The sequence below is a fragment of the Camelina sativa genome, chromosome 18 (genome assembly GCF_030686135.1).
Source record: "Camelina sativa cultivar CO46 ecotype springtype chromosome 18, ASM3068613v1".
In the NCBI taxonomy this organism is placed as follows: Eukaryota; Viridiplantae; Streptophyta; class Magnoliopsida; order Brassicales; family Brassicaceae; genus Camelina; species Camelina sativa.
This window is the reverse complement of record NC_141897.1, coordinates 12,090,529-12,110,521: the sequence shown is the minus strand read 5'-3', so window position 1 is coordinate 12,110,521 and position 19,993 is coordinate 12,090,529. Positions and strand designations below refer to the sequence as shown.

Below are 19,993 nucleotides of genomic sequence, written 5' to 3'. Positions count from 1 at the left end.
TCATTTGCTACTACATATGTTAAAGACAGATGCTCACTTTAGGAAGAAGATGTATGGTTTTTTTCCCATTTTTCGATTTTTTTACAGCAACAATATATAGTGGACTTAGAGTGTTATGTTTTATTTCGTACAACAATTTGTATGGTATTTATAAGATCTTATAAGGTATTTATAAAGTTTAACATACGTGTAAAGGTAATTTGTATCTTTTATAACAATATTAGGTATTTAAAACGTTTTATAAAGTGATTTGAGTAGATATCAGTAAACTTTTCAAAAAAAAAAAATTACAGAATGGTCATTTATGAAAAGAAGCATTTTTCGCATTTCCTCCAAGAAAATATTCCTTTTAAAAACAATTTAAATTAATTAAGATAATACATGTGACATGTTAAGAGAATAGGAAGGAGAGATTAGCATAACAGAGTGTTGCTGAAACAAATATTTAAGGGCAATTGTCATAAATACCACTAAAATTGGTTTTTATTCCAAAATACTACAATTTAGTTTTTTTTCCCAAAAATATCACTAAAATGTATTTTTTTCCAAAAATACCACATAATTGAACTAAAGTTTTAATACTAAAAACTAATTCCTAAATTTTAAATACTAAACCCTGCTCCTAAAAACTATACTCTAAAACTAAATGTGTCAACCCAAACCTAAAACAAAAATTATACATCCTTAAAAATCAATTTTTTTGTGTTTGTGGTAATTTTGGAAAAAAAAACTTTTGTGGTATTTTTGGAAAAAAAAACTAAAATGTGGTATTTTTGGAAAAAAAAACTTTTTAGTGGTATTTAAAGGAATTTTTCAATAATATTTAATGAAGGAGGAACAAGCCATTGGCCAAATCTATCTTATGAATATCAACAACATAACATGACAATGATATTAAGACCCTTTCTTTTACTTCCTCATATGCTCTCATGTGGTTCTTGTCTCCTCTCACGTGGTTCCACCTTCACATCCCCTCTTATTCCCATTGACACCATACCCCACAATTCTCCATCATTAATAAGGATGTTATCATCGACTAAGCAGGCTTAGTGTGGCTCTCACCCCATTTTAATTTCAGTCATAGGTTAGTCGGGTGTACTATAGCCTTGCTTAACCAACATGTAGCTTGCTTAGCCTAAACACACGAAATGGGCTACTCAAATTTACAAACACTATGAATTCATTTCAAAGCATCTCCAAAGAAGTGCTACGTTTTGTTGTCCTCGATATAAGAAGAAACTAAGATGAGAGACTAAAGGAAGAGTTCCAACTTTGTTTGCTTTTATAAATACATCAATAATTGGCGGTGAAACAAATCATACAGCTTTATAATACAGTTGAGGCAGCTTTTAAATCAAGCCTCTGACATTTTGAATAGTGCTATTGCCATGTATAATGCAAGAACCCAAAACAAGATTAAAATTCTTAGTAAACTATTAACACCGGCGACCACCTCTGCAATTAAGCGCACCGGCATTGTAGGTGATGACACCAACAAGGGATGACGATTTGGCTGCTAAACTTGAAGCTCTAGCGTAGCTAGCTCCAAGTCCTGATCCAGAACGTGTAAAGAAAGCTCCGTTTAAGAATAGATCTCCTTCTGATCTCCAATTCCAATGCCTCCATTGCCATTGCCCTGCATAGTCTCTCTTTGTCACCTGAAACATGCATCCCATCAGTTATTTTGTTGTACGAATTTGAATGAAACCATAAAGATCTGTCCTTTGAGCTAGTCAACCTACCTCTTTCGCAAACCGGTTTCTCGGGGCGAGATATCTGTTTCCCTGACTGTTAATGGTAGGACTCGCACTGCCACCGATCGCATACATTTCCCAATGCGTGTAGTCATTGTTAACTACATGAAAATATCCATGCCTACACCTACAATTAATGAAAAAAACGTTTATTTTGTCGAGTTTTCTGAAGATAAAGCTCATAAGTTAGGCCAAAATACCTTGGCATTCTCTGAATAAGACCTTCACCAAAGTGGTTATAAGCGATTGTAACTTGCATAACCCTGTCCCTTGTATAGGTATCACTATGCCCCAATAACATAACCTGTCACAACGCAATCCATTAATGATTAATCCTCACAACCAAAAAAACAAAAACCTAACTTTCGATTCAAGCAACCAAAAACTATAAAAATTTGAACCAATTACCTCATTGTGGTGTGTGAAGTAATTGTTGGAGATGGTAATGGCAGTGGAAGCCATAACAGCATCAATAAGCCCATCAGCACAATTCGAAAGCGAATTATGATCAATCCAAATATGACTAGACCCAAAAATCGAGATCCCATCTCCATCAGCCATAGTTCTCCAACCATAATGCGAAGGAGAGCTTCTAACCATAGCGTTACCAGTAGGTCTACAATCATGAATATGAATCCCATGGATGATAATGTTAGTCACGAACTGAATCGTGAGACATGCACCATTAGCTATGTGAACATTAACGCCACGACCATCGATTGTTTTGAAACTGTTCATGATCAGCTCTTGTTTTAATGTAATGACCATGTCACGTTTAAAGACAATCCAAAGTGGCTCTTCTTGAATCACTGCATGACGTAACGTTCCCGGTCTAGGGTTAACCGGGTTATCGTCGTTTGGGTCACTTACTACGTAGTAACGACCGTCTCGGCCTCCGATTGCGTTGCGACCGAACCCGATTGCACAATTGGCTAGACGTTTTCGCCTGAATTGCCATTTCCGGTCACAACGCCAACAATCGTCTATTGGGTTTCCGGTAGAGCATGAGAAGTATCCTAGTCTTCTTCTCGCTGTGCTGTTCTTAATGCTCCTGTGAACCATTAAAACCGGTTATTCAATGCAATGTTCCATCAAAACCGGATTTATCGAACCAAATAAAATTTAATTTGAACTAATTGGGTCGGCCACTTAATGTAAATTGTAAAAGCGTAAGGGTCATTTGGAACAATAATTGCGTCGGTGGGAACATATATTGCACAATCAGGAATGTTCAATTTCTGTTGACAAAAAGAAAAAGAAAAATCCCCATATTTCTTACCAAAAAAAATAAAAAAATAAAAGCAAATTGCTAAAAATAAAAGCAAATTGCTAAAAATCTTATAAATGACGTGAAATGTTAGAAGTTGTCTTTTAAGTAACAATCCGACATATTATGCGTTTATTTTTCGGTTTCTTCGTAAGAACAATTATAGAATTTATTTAAAGTAATAAATCTATTTTCCTGACAACATTTATTTGATGTAATATAATTAGGCTCTAATTTACTATATGCATAAAGAACAAAATTTAATCGGGGGCATATTTAGACTGTTTCACTTACACATGGTAAATGAATAGTATGTCGGATAACATTACTCAAAAGCATTTTCAACTATTACCACCTTCACTATAATATTTTATTTTATTTTATTTTAGGACAGCATAAGAAATTTGTTTTAAAAATTATTTTGAAAGACAAAAACAAATCAACAAATGTGCATATCCTCAAAAACTATTGCAATTAGTAATAACGAGATAAGACCGAAACTACTGTTACCAAAGAAAGAATTGGGGAGAACACAGCACGAGGCAGATGCATGGGGGCTGGTGGGCAAACCACTGTTCTAAAGATTAGGTGTTGGAACATTTACACATGTTTTCTCTTTAAAAACAAAAACAAGAACATTACACGTGTTTTTGGACCAATGTCTACAATAATTCCATAAGATTTTTTTTTAAACGAAAATACTTTATTTCATCTACTATATAAGAACTGGTGGCATTGCATTAAATGAAGAATCCCATCCAAATCCAACTCAACTAAATGAAACCATGTTATGCATGATGTTTCATGTCTGCTCCTCCACCCATAACTCTGAATCGCTCAGTAAAGAATAAGCATAAACAACTCATTCTTTACTACTTTATCAGAATAAGATAACATATTAACTAATTATTATTTACTCACACCCATTTGATTTTTCATTTTAAATATGAAAACCAAATTTTCCACTTTTTTCTCATGAAAAAATATTCCATGTTCGACTTTCTAAAAAAATTATATCTTTAATATTACATGTATTTATCAATGATAAATGTGAAATCATAATATAGATCAGTTTATTTTAGAGTCACTAAAAGATTTTCTCGTTGAAAAAGTCTGCGCGGGAACCAAGAAAATACTTTAGTTAAAAACGGTTAACTTTGTTACTATAAGAGAAAATATTTATCATATCATATAAATTATAAAGTATTATTATATATAGGAGAAAAGTAGAAAATAAATACAACAAAGAAAGAAAAAAAAAACTAAAGTACGGAAAAAAAAACAGAATCGAGGTGTAGTGTTTAGCCCTATGGATTTTGACCCTTTGACCAGAATGTATAAAAGGTTCTTACAGAAACACCATGTGAGCCCTGCTCCACATAAATACAACTTTCACCAGTTTTTTCTGATTTTTTATTTTCTTAAAGTAATTTATAAAAGAAGATCACATGAATTTATCCAACCAAAAAGAAAAACGTAAAGAGAAACTAGGCGTTAGAGTTTTAGTGAATTTTTTTTTTTTTTCACTAATAACTAACCAATCGCATTAAACGAAATAGAATACTTACACCACTTGATTAGAGTACAAACAATAACCATGATCATTATTGTTGTAATAAAGCTAAAACACAAAATTTAAGCAACATAGAAACTCACATGTCCACCATTGCAGCTACTTCATCTGGATTCTCAACTGCATGTTCATGCCATGTTTCATTAGACCTGAAAATAACAATTTAATTAATTCATTGATCAAACAAAACTGCAATTACTATCTCTAAACCCGAAATGAAACAACTCAATTATATAATAGCAATATACTAAACCTCACATAAACAATATACAGTGCAAGAAAACTCTAATAACAGACTGTTGTTAGCAAATAGATCTGTACATGCATGATCAATTTTAGAAAAAAATAAAATATAGAATTTCCTTTCAATGTTTGGATCTATAAATCTATAATACAAAAATACAAACTATGATGATCAGTAAGAAAAAAAATGTTTCCTTGTTCCACCATAGATTGAGTAGTTGGAACTTCAATGCTTCCATGAACCAGATCACGTAAAAGATTTGACTCAAAAACATTTCGATTATAATTGATGATACCTTGTGGAATCAACACCAGAGAAGAACATTGATAGGAGTAATGCAGAAGCGAGGAAGACAAGTACTTGCGTGGAAGCCATTGTTATTGCTGCTGCTCTGTTTCTTTGTCTCTGTCTGAGACAGAGGCTTGTGTCGGTCTATTGTGTAAGAAGAGAGAAGAAGAGAGAAGAAGAGAGTTAAAGAAAGGCTTCAGGGAATGAGTCAATATATAAGAGAAAAAAAAATTGGGTTGTGACATTTTTCACTAGAATAATGTTTTGCCTAATTAAACTATTTAGAATAGATTATTCAATTTCTTCATTATTGTTTCTTTTGTTAAAATCCTGTCATGAACATTGTTACATCGAAATGGGCCAATGCAGATATGTATGTTTATTTACCATTATTATTATTTTGGGTATTTATAACATCCAATGCTGAAAATGTAGGTGATACGACAAGAGACAAATTATACAAACAGGAGGCAAATAGAAGAGAAATTGTACTAACTCAGTTTTTTCCAATAAAAGTGGATATACTAATGAGAATTGATGATATAATTGCATATCGCTCACATTTTTCATGCTTTGTAATGGTAAAACATTAATATATTTGTCACATAAAATATGAATTAACAATAACTTAAAAATTGAAAATATAGTCACAATCCTACATCCAAGTATAACCATAACAGAGAAATAGTTTTTTTTTTTTTGTCAAACACAGAGAAATAGTTTAGTGGCGATTTTTACACCTTCATTCCACTCACCTTTAAATTTATTGGATAAAATCTCAACAATCGAGTTTATATGTTGGTAAAAAACTTATTGTAAACCATAAAATTAATATATTTTTTGCATAATTAACGAAATAAAACTCTAACTTCATCATGCAGTGTTAAAAATTATAAAATTTTCACTGGATAGATCATTTGAGATATAAAAGAAATCAATGTATACAAAAATACAATGTCTTTAATGTCCTTTCTGTTTTTAAATTAGAAATTTTTAGATTCATTCATAAATCTTAACTTCACTAAAAGTATCTAATTTGACGAAGATGAATCATAAGTAGCAAATGTAATTTCAATCAAGTTGAATGTTTTGTCATTTCAAGTAGATTCTCAAACCCTTCATCAAACAAGACACGTAATATTTGGAGTAGATAAAAATTTTCAATTTGCCGGCATGATACTTCGTGAGAATTATCTAATTTTTAAAGATAATTAAAAAAGAAAATTATTGTTGCTCACAATATAATTAACGTTATTTTTCCCATAGTTTAGTCAATTTAAATTTGTAATTTCAGTGTGCTATAAACTTGAGCTTTATCTAGTGACTTAAATCAATTTTTTTTTTTTGTCACACGCTTAGATTAATAAAAGGAAAAGTCAACCTCCACAAAGGGAGGAAAGAGGTACATATGATAACAAAGAAGTAGAAAAAGCAAGATTTAGCTAAAAGCATCAACTGCAATATTGCTCAAGCGAGGAATAAAACTGAAAACGATAAAGGAACCGACATTCTTTAGACACGAAATGTCATAGAGAATTCCTTTAAGCTCTTTGAGACTACGAGAGGAATTGAGTAGTTTGATGAGGACTTGAGAGTCCGAACAGATCTTGAACGATCGGATTTGAGAGATATGAGCGAGTGAAGAGATGTGAGTCAGAGCACTTCGAATCGCCAAGGCTTCTGCTACTAGAGCAGAAGGTACAAAAGAGCGCGATGAGGTCGCCTGTGAGATGGTTAAGCCATATGCATCCTCGATAATCCATCCTGCCTCACTATTGCTTGTAATTGGAGACCAAGCTGCATCAACAAAGCAAACGTGAGCATCGGTTGAGGTTGATGGAATCACAGGAGGGGGAAGGTAGGATTGTTGCGGAGGGAATTACAGTTGGGCGTTCTGCCACTATTTTGCATCAACAATTGTCTTCAGAATCACCTCATTTGCAGAATAAAGGCGTCTTTCGAAGAGGTTGAGGTTCCGAGCTTTCCAGAGATTCCACAAAATCCAGGGGGCTAATGGAGTCAGAGCCACACCCGACGGAGGGAGGGAAATGAGTAGAGCTAGCTTTTGCAACAGGAGTTGGGGGTGGACAGTGGTAGAGGATTTAGATGGGATGTGAAAGGTGCTAAGTTCCAAACATCCCCTGCAAAACTGCAGTGCAAAAACACATGCAGTTCGTCCTCGAAAGCACCACATCTCTTACACCTTGCGGTATCAGTAAGGCCTCTCTTCGCCAGGTTGGAGCCGACTGCAAGTGCACCAGCTACAACTTTCCATAGGAACGTCCTTAGTTTGGGAGGCAACCTTGCGTTCCAAATAAGTTTAGACCAGTTAAATCTGTCTCCGATAGGCTGTGGGGGAATTGTTTTGCCGGAACATAACCTGTTTTGGAAGAGTAAGATCCTGACTTTTTAGGTAACCAAACCAGAGAGTCTGTTAAGGAACCAGAGCTGGGAATTAAATTACGGATTTCAGCCTCATATTGAGGTAAGAGGTGACGAATAACAGCGACATTCCAGTCATTGGAGTCTTGACAAATAAGATCACAAACCTTAAGTTCTGCAGTTGCTTCAGTTAGGGGGCCAAAGGGACGTTTAGGTTGGGAGAGAGACAACCATGGATCTTTCCAGACATTGAAAGTAGCACCATCCCCCACAGCCCATCCTAAACCCTTGACTAAAAGGTCTCTACCTACGAGGATACTACGCCAACCGTGGGAAGCTACTCGTGGGGAAGAGGAACAGGTCAGAAAGGTAGATGAGCTGCAGTATTTATTTAAGAGAACCTTAGCCAACAACGAGTCTGGTTCGTTGAGTAACCTCCATCCTATTTTGGCAAGTAAGGCATCATTAAACTGTGCTACTTCACAAAAACCTAAACCACCAGCATATTTGGGCGGTGTGAGAGTGCCCATGTGACCCAACACATTTTCCTCTTGTCGGGCTTATCATCCCACCAGAAGCGGGTGAAGACGAATTGAATTTGTTTGCAGAGCGAAACAGGGAGTTTGAAGCAGGACATGGAGTACACAGGGAGAGCAGTGAGGACAGTTTGGAGGAGATTTTGTTTTCCTGCTCCAGAAAGGCAACGAGAGGACCAATTGTGTGCTCGTTGTCGGATTCTATCAACATTGGATGTAAAAATACCCCTTTTCTTGCTACCAAAGTTCTCTGGGAGTCCTAGATAGTTGTCGAGGCCTCCCTCTTGTGAGATGTTAAGAGTAGACCTAACACGGACTTTAGTGTGAGCTGGCGTTTTTGAGGAGAAGGTTATTTTAGACTTGTTGAGATTGATGCATTGCCCTGAAGCTTTTTCATAGGTCCTCAGAATCTTTAGCAAGTTCTTGCAACACACATCATTTGATTTGCAAAAGAACATAGTATCATCTGCAAATAAGAGATGGTTAATCGGAGGACTTGCTCTACAGACTTTGATATCGGGGAGTAAACCTTGATTTTGAGCTTGAACGTATAATCCGGAGAGAACCTCAGTATACAGTATGAAGAGGTATGGGGAGAGGGGATCTCCTTGACGAAGACCGCGGGTGGGGATGACTGATCCTTGCGGAGTTCCATTGATGAGGAAAGAGTAGAAGACCGAGGTAACACAAGTGAGAATCCAAGATATCAGTTTATCATTAAAACCAAGTTTCTTTAGAACTGCTTTGAGAAAACCCCATTCGATGCGGTCATAAGCTTTGTTCATGTCCGTTTTAACCACCATAGAGCAATATTTCTTGGCCTCTGATGTCCAAGAAAATGAAGGATCACATGCATGATGAGAACGTTATCTGAGATGGCTCGATTTGGAACAAAGGCGGATTGGAAGGGTGAAATGAGTTGAGGTGACTTAATCAATCTATCTTTTTTTAAATACATTTTCCTATCTTTTTTTTTGTCAAAACATGGTTTCATTCATTCAAATCAAACCAATACAAGAAAGGGAGCAGAATCCCAAAGTTTTAAAAAGGTTACAAATAATGGCTTTCCCCAAAGCCTTAAACAAATATATGAAAACATAAAACATCAAGTCAATATCAATGAGAGCTGTGATACAAGCACACAAAGGCAGCTTGGAACATGTGAGGTCACGGTTACTTGATTGCTCATCCTCAAGAGAGTCAACAGATGGCATAATAGTCTTGGTCATAAGACACTTCGACGTTGAAGAAAGAAACAGAGCCAAGAGTCTCACCGGATTAAGGTGTACAGACAAAGCATTGGAACTGATTCGGTGGGTTACTGATCGGGTTGTTGATGGCATAGATAGGGTTCGGTTGATGGATGAGTTGCTGGAAGCAGGTTGCTTAGTTTCGTCAGATGAAAACATTGGAGTACAGGGCACAAGACCATAGAACTGTAAGCCTATACCAACACACCATACCTATATATAGATCCAACTCAGAATAAAAACTGCCAAAGCTGATGATCTAGGCCCCCAATAATATCATCAATTTAAAGGGGCTATTCCCAATTAAATTCATTAACCAATATAGCTATCCCATTTTAAACCGTTTTTAACTTTTCATGCAAAGTATCTATTTTTATTACTAACTGAGTAAATAAATTCAGAATTTTGGTCTATGAAATATGAATCTTTTGGAACTTCAATTGTTTTCATGAAAAGTATCAACCGTTTTACGTTGCAATTTTGTTCTTTGATAAAGATTGGTTATTAACTTATTATGTTTAAACCTATGGATGAACTACTTTTCTTTATTGCATTAAGCTTCTCGTAACTCATCAGGGTCCACCATATAGATACTTATTTTTTTATTGATAGTCTCTAAAATATGGAATCCTTAATTCAGTTCCATTCAAGAATTCAATTGATGAGTTTACCAATAAAACTACAAAGGATACCTAACATAATTGCATTCGAAATACTAGGAGGCTGTTTGATGATATGATAACAAAGGTATATTTACCAAATGCATATTATTTCTGTTTTTCAGTTACTTATCACCGTTCATTGATGACTCTTAATTAGTATATAAATACTGTTCTTGCAATTGACAAGCCACAAAAACTAATTTCCATCAGTTATTTATCATTGATCTATGTTTATAGAGAAATTTTAGAATGAATTTTAACTAGTCTTTATATTACTCAATTAACATCACTAGCTACGGATATGAGACACTGTACGGTTAAAAAAGATTCTTAAAAATAAAATAAAAGTTTGTTCATATTTAAACCTGAAATAACAAACTAAAAATCATGCAGGAATTCGTTTAAAAATTGAAAAAAGTTGTGATTTCAGTTGCTTTTATCCAGTTGAGGTATATGTAATTGATGGAATTTTTTGTTCGTATATAAATATGAAAATAACTAAAAAAAAGTGCACAAATCCGTTAAAAAATGATTTAATTCTAATGTATTTATGATGAAGATTTCAATATGCTTCTTGATTATTTTTGGCCACTAGTTGTTGTTAATTAGAAACAAAATTATTCTTTTTTAAACTTGCTAGTAAATCAAAATGTTTGGATCTGATAGACATAATCAACATAAGATTTACGACACTTTTTGTTACCAAAATGAAAAAAAGAAAACATCCTTATCCAAATTTTGTTAATACCCAAAGAACAAAACAAACCACACTTTTTTCTACTTTAAATTCTTACCGCACTTGACACTCTCTCATATCATCTCTCTATCACGTGTGGTGGGTCAGATGGGTCACGTGCCCGGACGGCTGGTTCATTCCGACACGTTCTTCTCATAAAAGTGGCCACATCATTTGTTTGATAATAAATGTAATATTATCTGCTCGTCGGCGTCGAATGTCCGGAAAACACGCCGGTGATTAGATAGATTAACGTGGCAGATCATATAAACTAACCAATCAAAAGGTCTATTAGTTCTAGTTCTAGCCTTGAAGACCCAATCACCATCGTTTATTTTTTATATAAATAGTTTTCTACTACTAATGTTTTAACGAAAACGTTAAGGTTTTGCTTATACTGTTTTTGTACTACTGTACATATAATATACAGTTATGTTTGATGCCAAGAAAGAAAAAGTTAAACGATAATTTAAAGAAAAAGTTAAGCGATTTAACTAGTTAAGGAAAAAGTTTATGATCTACAGGCTACAGCTAAAAGATTAGTTGTAACAATGTTTATAGAAAATAGTGTATGATACGGAAAAAACAAGATTTGTTACTAACTTACTGTGTAACATTATAATTAGTCACTACTGTATATTATATAGTTCATGATTATATTTTGTATATATTTGCTGATTTGTATATGATTGGATATTAGCAGAAATCAAGGAAGTGCATATTATAGATAATAGACTAATCACAATCCTTCACAAATTTAACGGAACATTGCAATTTTGTCAGCGTAGTTTTCTTGAACCAAGTCAAGAAGTTTTTGTTTTTCTGATACTGTTTTGTATTTTATTTCTGATTTGATTAAATTTTATATTACTAATTAATTTTACATACAAAATCTCAATAATCTCTAGTTTCCAAAAGTACACAGAAACACACAATTCAGCTGTATCATCAATTTTCACATGTTGGACAGTGATTAGGCTTCTAGACTGATCAACATTAATTAAGAGATCTAATATTATACAATATACAGAGATATTCAATGACAACAATAATAAGTCCGGCCAACAACGGATCATGTCATGTGTGTGTGTCTTTCGATCCATTCTTCATTCGGTCGCAACATTACTGGATGATATAGTTGAGAGGAAAAAAACAAGAGACAAACTAAAGAAATAATTAAACATTTAACAGCTAATGTAATTAAGTTGTAGGTCTTATAATGTCCACATGAGTATATATTTTCATTTTTCACCGCATCTTAGCTTCTTCTTCCATATGGTTTATAATCAATATACGTATATATGTCAGAGGAGAGTGAGAAATGTGCGAATCCGAATCCGATAGAGCGAGTCCATTCCCTATATAGGATAATGTTCTTAATTATTATGAGCAAGAAACATACACGTGGAAGCTTGTGTAATACTATTGATATAGTGCTTCTGAAGACTTTATGTTGTCTGAATTAGTAAAATGAGAGAAAGTATGAGATTTGGCTGGAAATTAAATTAGAAAAGCAAGAAAACAGGAGGAAAATTGGGTAGTGTTGCGAATAAAATGAATCGTGTTTTTAGAAGACTCTGTTTTGAAATTAGTAAAATACTATATATATATATATATATATATGTATTGATTGAAAAATATTATACAATAAAAAATATTAAAAAATGAAGGAAAAAACAAGGTAAAGTTATATTGGATTTGAGAGAAAATATTCAAGAGAAATGCTATTTATATATGATATTAATTATCGATAAAAAAGACAAATAATTACGAAAGTGTAAATAAATTTTCTACTTGATAAGAAACATAAATTTTATATTTTTTTAAATGAGAAAATGTCGATATTTAATTTTAAAATATATATATATATATATGTAGACCAAAATGTTTTTATCAAAATCTTGAAAGCCTAGCAGATAACAAGTTGTTGAATGAGTGATTCCTTTGATTGTCATCATGCCAAGGCACTCACCATTTCTCTTTCCTAAATCTTAAGTGCATCTCAATAAATTTTTGTAACCCCATTCTCGCTAGAAGCATATGAATCTCTTTGCGGCTTCCTAACCTATTAAGAGTATCTTCATTTGGGTAACGAGTTTATACAACTTTGACCGTATCGAAGACTTTTATTTGACTGACTCGGTGACTCTTACGAAACCTCATTCCAACATTTCTCTTGGTGATTTCGCGTGATACTTCCTATACAAAGCTTATGGAGTCCACGACATGACCTTAACGACTCGTAATGGTGAATTTGAGTGTGTAGAAGATATAACAATGGGCCTCGACACAATCTCAACAAAGGCCCAAATCCAGTCAAGCCCACAGTTCAAATACAACAGAAGAAGACGTTGAAGACAACATCTCACCCTGTCGCAGTCACGCCTGCAAGCACGAAGACCGTTCGTACGAAGGTGAAAACGACGTCTCCAGACAAGACCAACTGCTCTAATAAGAACAAATATGCACCTCTGCAATCTCTGCAAAACACAGAGGATGACTCACCCTAGACAGCTGTATATTCTAGATTGTTCTCAAGTAGTGTATAAAAGAAACTGTAAACACTCAAAAAGATAATAATTGAAAATACAAGTTTACAAGACAAATTCACCTTTGTTCTCTGTGTTCTTTCATGGTATCAGAGCCATTCTAAGCTCTAGCAGGCATTCTAATGGCTTCCTCATACCCGTTTCCAGACAATGTCCATGTCTCGAGTTCTGTCACTCTGAAACTCAACGACAACAACTACTTGCTGTGGAAGACTCAATTTGAGTCTCTCCTATCGAGTCACAAGCTCATAGGGTTTGTCAATGGAGCCGTTTCTGCTCCAACAAAGACACGTCAAGTTGTCCAAGACGATGTCTCCAGTGAAGTCACCAACTCGCAGTATGAGTCTTGGTTCTGTACCGATCAGCTTGTCAGGTCGTGGCTGTTTGGAACTCTTTCTGAAGAAGTGTTAGGTCATGTTCACAGCCTCCCCACGGCTCGTGAGATTTGGCTTGCTCTCGCTGAAAACTTCAACAAGAGCAGTGTCGCCAGAGAATTCTCTCTCCGACGCAGTCTTCAGCTTCTTTCAAAGAAGGAAAAATCTCTTTCTACCTACTGTCGTGAATTCAAATCCATTTGTGACTCCCTTAGCTCCATCGGCAAACCAGTTGACGAATCCATGAAGATCTTTGGCTTCTTGAACGGTTTAGGTCGAGAATACGACCCTATAGCAACTGTCATTCAGAGTTCCTTGAGCAAGCTCTCACCTCCTACGAATGATGTTGTGTCGGAAGTCCAAGGATTTGACAGCAAACTCCAGTCGTATGATGATGCGTCTTCGGTCACTCCTCATCTTGCATTCATGACCGACAAGACAAATCCGTGTGCTCCTCAGTTTCAACCCAGTCAGAGAGGTCGTGGTGGTCGATTTGGCCAAAACAGAGGCAGAGGAGGCTACACTACTCGCGGCAGAGGCTTCTCCCAGCACCAATCTGTCTCTCCGTCTCAAGGACAGCGCCCAATCTGTCAAATCTGTGGCCGCATTGGTCACACAGCTATCAAATGCTACAATCGTTTTGAGAACAACTATCAAACTGAAGTTCCCACTCAAGCGTTTGCTTCTCTTCAAGTCTCTGATGATAGTGGTCGTGAGTGGCATCCGGACTCTGCAGCTACGGCTCACATAACATCCTCGACGTCTGGACTGCAGGAAGTAAAAGCCTATGATGGAACTGATGCAGTGATGGTTGGTGATGGAGCTTACCTTCCCATCACACATGTTGGATCAACCACCATTTCTTCTGCTAAAGGTACAATTCCCTTACATGAAGTTCTCGTATGTCCTGATATAAAGACAGATCTCTTATCTGTGGGCAAGTTATGTGATGATTATCCTTGTGGAGTGTTCTTTGATTCTAATTCAGTATATATAATTGACTTAACCACTCAGAAAGTGGTGTCCAAGGGTCCTCGTAGAACAGGACTATATGTGCTGCAGAATCAAGTGTTTGCTGCGCTCTACTCAAACCGTCAGTGTATAGCAACCCTGGATACTTGGCATCATCGGTTAGGACACTCAAACTACAAGATTCTACAGCACCTTCAAGCCAGCAAGGAGATTGAAGTGAATAAGAGCAGAACTTCTCCCATTTGTGAGCCTTGCCAGATGGGAAAGAGTAACAAGTTACAGTTTTTTTCTTCTGATTCTAGAACTTTAAAAACCCTAGAGAAAGTTCATTGTGATCTCTGGGGGCCATCACCAGTTGTATCAAACCAAGGGTTCAAATATTATGCTGTTTTTATTGATGATCACTCAAGATACTCTTGGTTCTATCCTCTGCATTTGAAATCCGACTTTACCTCTATATTCATGGCGTTTCAAAAGTTAGTCGAGAATCAGTTTAATACAAAAATCAAGATCGTTCAAAGTGATGGAGGTGGAGAGTTTACAAACAACACCTTAAAGAAACATTTTCAAGATCATGGCATTCATCATCAGCTATCCTGCCCCTACACTCCACAACAAAATGGTCTTGCTGAGAGAAAGCATCGACACTTGGTGGAACTCGGTTTATCTATGATGTTCCATAGCCACACACCATTCAAATACTGGGTAGAAGCATTCTACACTGCAAATTATCTTGTCAACCTTCTTCCCTCCACAGTCTTGCAGAATGTAAGTCCCCACGAAGCTCTACTACAAAAGAAAGTTGACTACTCTGCTCTACGAGTGTTTGGTTCTGCTTGCTACCCCTGTTTGCGACCCATAACACAGCACAAGTTCGATCCTCGCTCTCTACAATGTGTCTTTCTTGGCTACAACAATCATTACAAAGGCTATCGGTGTTTAAATCCTCCTATAGGGAGAGTATATATATCAAGACATGTCGTCTTTGATGAATCTACATTTCCATTCAAAGAGCAGTTTCGTCATCTCGTCCCACAATATCAGACGCCACTGCTTCTCGCTTGGCAACAACCGACCGTGCCTCGTCCTACATCAGTGACTCCATCTTCAGTCCACCAACCGATAGCCTCTGCAACAGAACTACCACTAGCTTCCGCCACAGACCTACCGCATGTTCAACATACCACCATCTCACATCCGCAACCTGAGCCTATCCTTGAACCACATGTTCACACACAAGATGAGTTAGATACCAATATTCAAGTCGACGCAGACATTGACCTCCTCTCTGACTCTGACTCTGCAACTGCAGAGGACACTGAAACAGCAGACACTGCAGTCGCTACTGATCAAAGTGCTATCCCTGCTTTCCCAACCAACATTCATCAGATGACTACAAGATCCAAAGATGGGATCCATCGACCAAATCCCAGGTATGCTCTGATCGCTTCTAAGTTCACCACTGATGAGCCAAAGAGTATTGTCTCGGCAATGAAACACCCTGGGTGGAATGGAGCAGTTATGGAAGAAATTGGCAGAACCCATATGCTGAACACTTGGTCACTGGTGGTACCAACCGATGACATGAACATTTTGGATTCCAAATGGGTCTTTAAAACCAAACACAAGCCTGATGGGAAAATTGATAAGTTGAAAGCTAGACTTGTAGCCAAAGGTTTTGATCAAGAGGAGGGTATCGACTATCTTGAGACGTTCAGTCCAGTGGTAAGAACCGCAACTATACGCCTTGTTCTCGATACTGCTGTAGGTCATGACTGGTCCTTAAAACAGCTTGATGTCTCCAATGCCTTCCTTCACGGTGAATTGCAAGAACCGGTGTACATGTCTCAACCTTCAGGTTTTGTTGATCCAACAAAACCAGATTATGTGTGTAAACTCACCAAGGCTCTGTACGGACTCAAACAAGCCCCACGAGCTTGGTTTGACACATTTAGCAATTTTCTCCTTGACTTTGGTTTTGAATGTAGTATAGCGGATCCATCCTTGTTTGTGTGTCATCACCAAGGAGAAATACTCATTCTGCTTCTCTATGTGGATGATATTCTTCTTACTGGAAGTGACGACCTACTTCTGGAACAACTCCTCAATGCTCTCAACACTCGATTCTCCATGAAAGACCTTGGTCCTCCACGCTACTTCCTTGGGGTGGAGATAGAATCGTTCAGCAACGGTCTGTTTCTGCATCAAACTGCTTATGCTTCTGACATTCTTCACCAAGCTGGCATGTCAGAGTGCAATCCGATGCCAACGCCTCTTCCTCAACATCTAGACAAACCTGACACAACACCGTTCCCGGAACCAACTTACTATCGGAGTCTAGCAGGTAAATTGCAGTATCTTACTATCACTCGACCTGATCTTCAATTTGCTGTCAATTTTATCTGTCAAAAGATGCACGCTCCGACGAACTCAGACTTTGGTCTCCTCAAGCGGATCCTCAGATATCTCAAAGGGACACTCAACATGGGTCTTCCCATCAGAAAACACAACAATCCGGTTTTGTCAGCCTTTTGTGACAGTGATTATGCAGGCTGTAAGGACACAAGACGCTCCACTGGCGGCTTCTGCATCCTTTTGGGATCCACTCTGGTCTCTTGGTCTGCTAAAAGACAATCCACCGTCTCAAACTCCTCCACTGAAGCAGAGTATCGAGCTCTCTCTACTGTTGCTCGTGAACTCACCTGGATCTCATCTCTGCTTCGAGATATTGGAGTACCGCAACATCAACCAAACAAAGTCTTCTGTGATAATCTATCTGCTGTTTATCTCTCCGCCAACCCTGCTCTGCACAATCGCACCAAACACTTCGACAAAGACTTCCACTACATACGAGAGCAGGTAGCACTTGGTCTCATTGAAACACATCACATTCCAGCCCATCTTCAGCTTGCCGATGTCTTCACCAAACCATTACCTCGGCCGTCCTTCACTGATCTTCGACACAAACTTGGTGTGTCTGTTTCTCCGCAACCTTCCACGCCAAGTTTGAGGGAGGGTGTAGAAGATATAACAATGGGCCTCGACACAACCTCAACAAAGGCCCAAATCCAGTCAAGCCCACACGTTCAAATACAACATAAGAAGACGTTGAAGACAACATCTCACCCTGTCGCAGTCACGCCTGCAAGCACGAAGACCGTTCGTACGAAGGTGAAAACGACGTCTCCAGACAAGATCAACTGCTCTAATAAGAACAAATATGCACCTCTGCAATTTCTGCAAAACACAGAGGATGACTCACCCTAGACAGCTGTATATTCTAGATTATTCTCAAGTAGTGTATAAAAGAAATTGTAAACACTCAAAAAGATAATAATTGAAAATACAAGTTTACAAGACAAATTCACCTTTGTTCTCTCTGTTCTTTCAGAGTGAAGTCTCGGCTTAGGACCGGCAACCTTCATGATTTTATTGGTGTTGGCCTTCTAGGATTTTGCAACCGATTTTTAATGCGACTCCAAGTAACACGAGGTTTTGTAGAGGAAACCACTACCGCTTATATATATTGTTCTTGTCATAAAGGTTGTAGTTCACGCCTCGAGACTTACCTTGGTTTCGGTCTTTGAGGGAAATGGAACGGGCATTGCGGCTAATGTTGATTATGGAACCGGATTTGTCTCGTTTCATGTCGGTGGGGGTTTGCTGATCATCGATCGAACCTATATCAAATATGGCAGAAGCCTGGAAAACTTCCAAGTCCTAACTATCCAACAAATTATCACATATGAATAGATATGAAGCAGTGTTTGTTGACATATGGACTAACAATTTGTGGAATCCCCTAAGTCAGGACGAATGATTTGGGCCGAGTAGTGAAATAAGGTATCGTTTTGGAAAAATTATCATTATCACAACAGCGTCGTTTCTCTTCATCGGTACAGTATTATACAAACAAGGTGTACTTGGGGTTTTTTTTTTCTTTTTTTTTTTTGGCAAAGTAATTAGGAAGTAGAAACTGTACAAAGTCCAAAATATTTCTAAATTTTATGAATGATATACCAAAAAAACATAAAATATAATTACTAATAGTTTAATCAATTAATATATATCATCCATTATTGTTTCTCAGAATACCAATTACAATCAGGATACGGATGGTCATGCAATATTTTGTAGTAAAAATTTTGCAAGGTCATCATAACTAACAAGTGATTAACGCTAAGATCACAAATGGAGGGAGAGATCAAGACACTGCTCGTTACCCTTCTCACTATTCACCACGTTATAGTGAGGATCTGAAATGTCACCACCTCGTTGACCAAAATACTCTCCTTTGCATTCTCTACCTTGGTGGGATGTGGCCAACACGACATGAGAACCACTGGATCTGAAGATCGGATGGTCAGGATGAACCGCGGGAAAACAGGCAACGGAGGCAGAAGCAGGGTAGCCTAAGATGGTCAAGTGATGTCGAGAGGGAGAGGATAATAAAACAGGTAACGTGTGAAGCAAGTCATTATTGTTGACAAAATCGTAAGCCCTTTTGGCTCTTCTAGCAGCAGTTCTCTCCTTCTTGTGAGCGTTCTGGTGACCCCCTAGGGCTTGGGAGCTATGGAATTTTCTGGAACAAAAGAGGCATGGGAATACTCTTGATGAAGCTGTGTCTTCGTCTGTCTTGTTGGTTTCTTGGGTTGGCTTGATCTCTTCTTCTTCCTCCACTTCTACTTGATGGTGATGATCTTCCATTCTATGTTACTATATACACACAAAAAGTGACTAAGCATTAGATTAACTTACTATAATGCACAAAGCAACTTAGAGAGCCAACCCAAAAATGAAAAGGGTATTAATATGTCTATACCTTGAGCTGAAGACCAAGATAGAGAGAATGTGTGTGATATGGGCTTGAGAGGATGCGTTTAAAAGGGCAAGAGTGAAGATGAGAAGTAGAAGAGAAGTCAAGTTTAAGATGGTGTTTGAGGAGAGTTGGAAACTGTGAAGAAGAATCTGTGAGTGGATTCATTAGCGTTATTATTAAGTGTTCTGTTCTGTTGCAGAGCCAACTTTGGGAGCAGGTTCTTTTGCCCGTATGGGCTTGGGAACAGTGGAGATAAGAGAGAGTCAGAGATAAAGAGAGAGAAGAGAATGAGTAAAAGCTGGTGCATGTTGATGAAAAGGAGATTGATTGGTGAGAAAGAAAGAGACGTTTGAATTGGAAAATGCAACTTCTTTTTATTTTCTCTTGAGATTAGCATTTTTGGGTTTTGCTTCTTCTCTAAATGTAACTCTATTTCCTATTGGCAGAATCATATAGTTCCATTCAACTTCCTCCGTTGTAATATTGACCATGCCTTTAATGAACTTGTATTGTTAGCTTCTTTGAGAAGCATTTTAATTAGCGCATCAAAGTACACCAATGGTCTCCTACATAACTTATGATCTTTA

The 19,993-nt window shown here is 37.1% G+C and overlaps 2 protein-coding genes and 1 pseudogene across 3 annotated transcripts; all 3 read right to left on the bottom strand.

The window, feature by feature from the left end:
* Window positions 1–1,261: 1,261 nt before the first annotated feature.
* LOC104760870 (putative pectate lyase 20) lies at window positions 1,262–5,463 on the bottom strand. Its single transcript, XM_010483856.2, has 6 exons — window positions 5,134–5,463; window positions 4,678–4,743; window positions 2,163–2,805; window positions 1,955–2,058; window positions 1,743–1,881; window positions 1,262–1,658 (listed from the first exon to the last, which is right to left on the bottom strand). The coding sequence occupies exons 1-6, from the start codon at window positions 5,211–5,213 to the stop codon at window positions 1,437–1,439; spliced, it is 1,254 nt and encodes a 417-aa protein (XP_010482158.1). The 5' UTR covers window positions 5,214–5,463; the 3' UTR covers window positions 1,262–1,436.
* A 1,101-nt stretch (window positions 5,464–6,564) lies between these two features.
* Window positions 6,565–8,829, bottom strand: LOC147922802 (uncharacterized). The gene is made up of 4 exons (XM_087497792.1): window positions 8,271–8,829; window positions 7,533–8,067; window positions 7,199–7,428; window positions 6,565–6,923 (listed from the first exon to the last, which is right to left on the bottom strand). The coding sequence occupies exons 1-4, from the start codon at window positions 8,827–8,829 to the stop codon at window positions 6,565–6,567; spliced, it is 1,683 nt and encodes a 560-aa protein (XP_087353918.1).
* Window positions 8,830–18,624: 9,795 nt separating this feature from the next.
* Window positions 18,625–19,549, bottom strand: LOC104760869 (protein LATE FLOWERING pseudogene; annotated as a pseudogene). The gene is made up of 2 exons (XR_015588602.1): window positions 19,410–19,549; window positions 18,625–19,303 (listed from the first exon to the last, which is right to left on the bottom strand). The product of XR_015588602.1 is annotated as a protein LATE FLOWERING pseudogene (transcript).
* Between the last annotated feature and the right edge of the window lie 444 nt (window positions 19,550–19,993).